Here is a 2,500-nt window from a genome sequence, read left to right as displayed (position 1 = left end):
CGAAAAGTTTGAGAGTAAGCATTACAGAATCTCCAAGATCTTTTTTTTTTTTTAGAAAATAGATCGTCCATTTTTATACCACATATCCTAATTTGACACCAAGAAATGAAGTGCTTTCTCGAAATAGAAAAGAATTTGAAGAAATTCATTTAGCATAAGAGTCGTTCATTACTAAAATTTTCTTTCATACCCAAAATTGGATAATTAGGAGGATCCTATCCTACGAAGGTAAGGCCTTTCACTTCAAAAAGGGGTTAGAGTGGGGAAATGTGGTGATTCATATTTTTCGTGTCTACTCAAAAGTTTCATGTTGAAATTGAGGGTAACAATTATCTGATCCTTTGAATTGTTCGAATTTTTTAAAGGAATTTTATAGTATTAAAGATCTTATCGAAAACTTACGGCAGCTTGCCAAACAAAGGCTAAGAGAAAAAAAAACAAAGGTATGACTGGCATAACATCTACAATTGGATTCAAAAAAGCATAGGCTTCTGGCAATTTTGCGAAGAAAAAAATACTCGAATAAAGGGCAGAATTAATACAGATCAAATTAAAGATATTAAGCATAATAAACTTTTTATTTTGTTCTTGGAGATAATTGTATTTTGGTTGAGTTATTGATATAAGTAAAAACAAAAAGAGAAAGGTAGAAAAAATATTTCCTTTTCTTTGAGCTTACCCAACCAAAAATCCTGCAATTCTCAAAGGAGAATAGAAGAAATTTGACTTTCAATACAATATCTTAATTGAATTCTACGTAATGAGCAATAAATTCAAGATAATTCTATATCTATCCGTGTCAAAATCCTAACAACAATCTAATCCTTTCTAAAAATTCAATATTTGGACTAGAATTGACGACAAACCAATACCACTATTATTCTTTATTAGTGTTAAATCAAAAATTAAATGGGGCGTGGCCAAGTGGTAAGGCACCGGGTTTTGGTCCCGCTATTCGGAGGTTCGAATCCTTCCGTCCCAGAGCATATTTATTCTATCAGAATACATATTTTTTTTTTAGTTTAATAAACCTAAACTTAATCGAGTTCAACAAATGACACAGCAATGTAATTCAATTTTTTTGTTGTAATCCAGTTAAGAGAGAAAATAGATCACAAGAGTTTGAATTCAAAAAAAGGTTAGACGGGCTTTTTTGACGGAGTCGAAAGGCGAAAGAAGCCGTATTTTCTATTCCTTAAATAAATAAAAAATGGAGTAATTCAATGAATTTTGAAACAAGAAAAAGTTTTTTGTACTATGACTAAATTGAGTCAAGGATATTAAGTTTCTTAAGACTTGGTTAGGTTAGGATAAAAAAAGGAGTAAGGACTTAATCTATATATGTTTTGCTCTTATAAATAATTTTAACTTTATGGAAAGATTCCAAAGCCTATAAGTATTGTTATCATCCTTTTTTTTTCAAAACAAAAAAATTTTCAATTTCTACAAAAAAAAAATAAAAATAGGGATTCATTTCTAATTTTGATAAAACTTCTTCAGAAAAATATCTTAGAAAAGAAAAAGAAATACATTACTATGTACCAACTGAACCAATGACTATTCATGATTCTTTAATGGAATCAATTCTATACCGGCTCAAAATTAGATAAAAGTTATGGTAAAACTTCGTTTGAAACGATGTGGTAGAAAGCAACGTGCGACTTGAAGGACACGATCCCTTGTGGATTCTTGCATCCACCGTTTTATATCAAAATGAAGGTGCTCTTGACTCGACATCACTTGTTCTGCTAAACTACCCTTTTTGTTGGGTTGGAGCGTAAATAGGATAGGATGGAGCTCGAGTATAAAGTATTGACTTATTTCTTAGGGCAAGGATCTAGGGTTAATATCAATCTATAAAATAGAAGAACTTCGTAAGTATATTTTTGATATAGAAATGAAAGGTTCCAAAGTTTCCAATCCAAAAGAAAAAATTCTTGGAATTAAGAAAACGCTTTCGGTACAAAAAGTGTATCACAGGGAATCAAATGTTTGGCTGATTCTTTGAAAAAGGTCACAAAAAAGGGTATGTTGCTGCCATTTTGAAAGGATTCAAAATTACCGAAGTCATGTCTAAACCCAATGATTAAAAATAAGGATAAAGGATACCAGAACAAGAAAACACCCTTTACTATTGTATTAATAACTGACCCAGAATGAGGAATTCCAATTTTAATAAAATTTTAGTAAAAAGAAAGGGATTTAAAGACCACTCAATAAAAGAAATCTGAAAACTCTTTTTTTTTTTTTAGTTTTTTGAGAATTATCCAACTTGAGTTATGAGTACAAATGGTTTTTCCCTTTCAGAAAGGAAGGATAAAGGCGGAAGGGGACTTAAATCATAGTCTAATTACACCTATTTTCCATAGGAATTCTATACATAAATAGAGCCTCAAATCATTTTGATCGAGCCGTACGAAGAGAAAACTTCCTATACGTTTCTGGGGGGGGTATTGTTCATCTACATCTATCCCAATGAGCCGTCTATCGAATCGTTGCA

General features: G+C 31.2%; 3 protein-coding genes and 1 non-coding gene across 4 annotated transcripts in view; 2 read left to right on the top strand and 2 right to left on the bottom strand. All coding sequences in view use genetic code 11, as the record gives it.

The window, feature by feature from the left end:
* psbI overlaps positions 1-22 on the bottom strand; it is a 111-nt gene extending 89 nt beyond the window's left edge. Inside the window, exon 1 of the mRNA in view lies at positions 1-22. This exon is cut by the window's left edge and continues 89 nt beyond it. Coding sequence (YP_009692337.1) covers positions 1-22 — 22 coding nt within the window.
* A 365-nt stretch (positions 23-387) lies between these two features.
* psbK lies at positions 388-567 on the bottom strand. Its single transcript has one exon. The coding sequence runs from the start codon at positions 565-567 to the stop codon at positions 388-390; it is 180 nt and encodes a 59-aa protein (YP_009692336.1).
* A 343-nt stretch (positions 568-910) lies between these two features.
* On the top strand, positions 911-982 carry trnQ-UUG. The gene has a single exon. It is a non-coding gene; the product is annotated as a tRNA-Gln (tRNA).
* A 633-nt stretch (positions 983-1,615) lies between these two features.
* The window catches only part of rps16 (ribosomal protein S16), a 1,059-nt gene continuing 174 nt past the window's right edge, over positions 1,616-2,500 (top strand). The window contains exons 1-2 of the mRNA in view: positions 1,616-1,653; positions 2,479-2,500. The exon at positions 2,479-2,500 is cut by the window's right edge and continues 174 nt beyond it. Coding sequence (YP_009692335.1) covers positions 1,616-1,653; positions 2,479-2,500 — 60 coding nt within the window. The remainder of the gene's footprint in view (positions 1,654-2,478) is intronic.

Source organism: Impatiens glandulifera, chloroplast (assembly GCF_907164915.1).
Source record: "Impatiens glandulifera isolate HB10 chloroplast, complete genome".
Classification (NCBI taxonomy): domain Eukaryota; kingdom Viridiplantae; phylum Streptophyta; class Magnoliopsida; order Ericales; family Balsaminaceae; genus Impatiens; species Impatiens glandulifera.
This window is presented reverse-complemented; position numbering and strand designations above follow the sequence as displayed.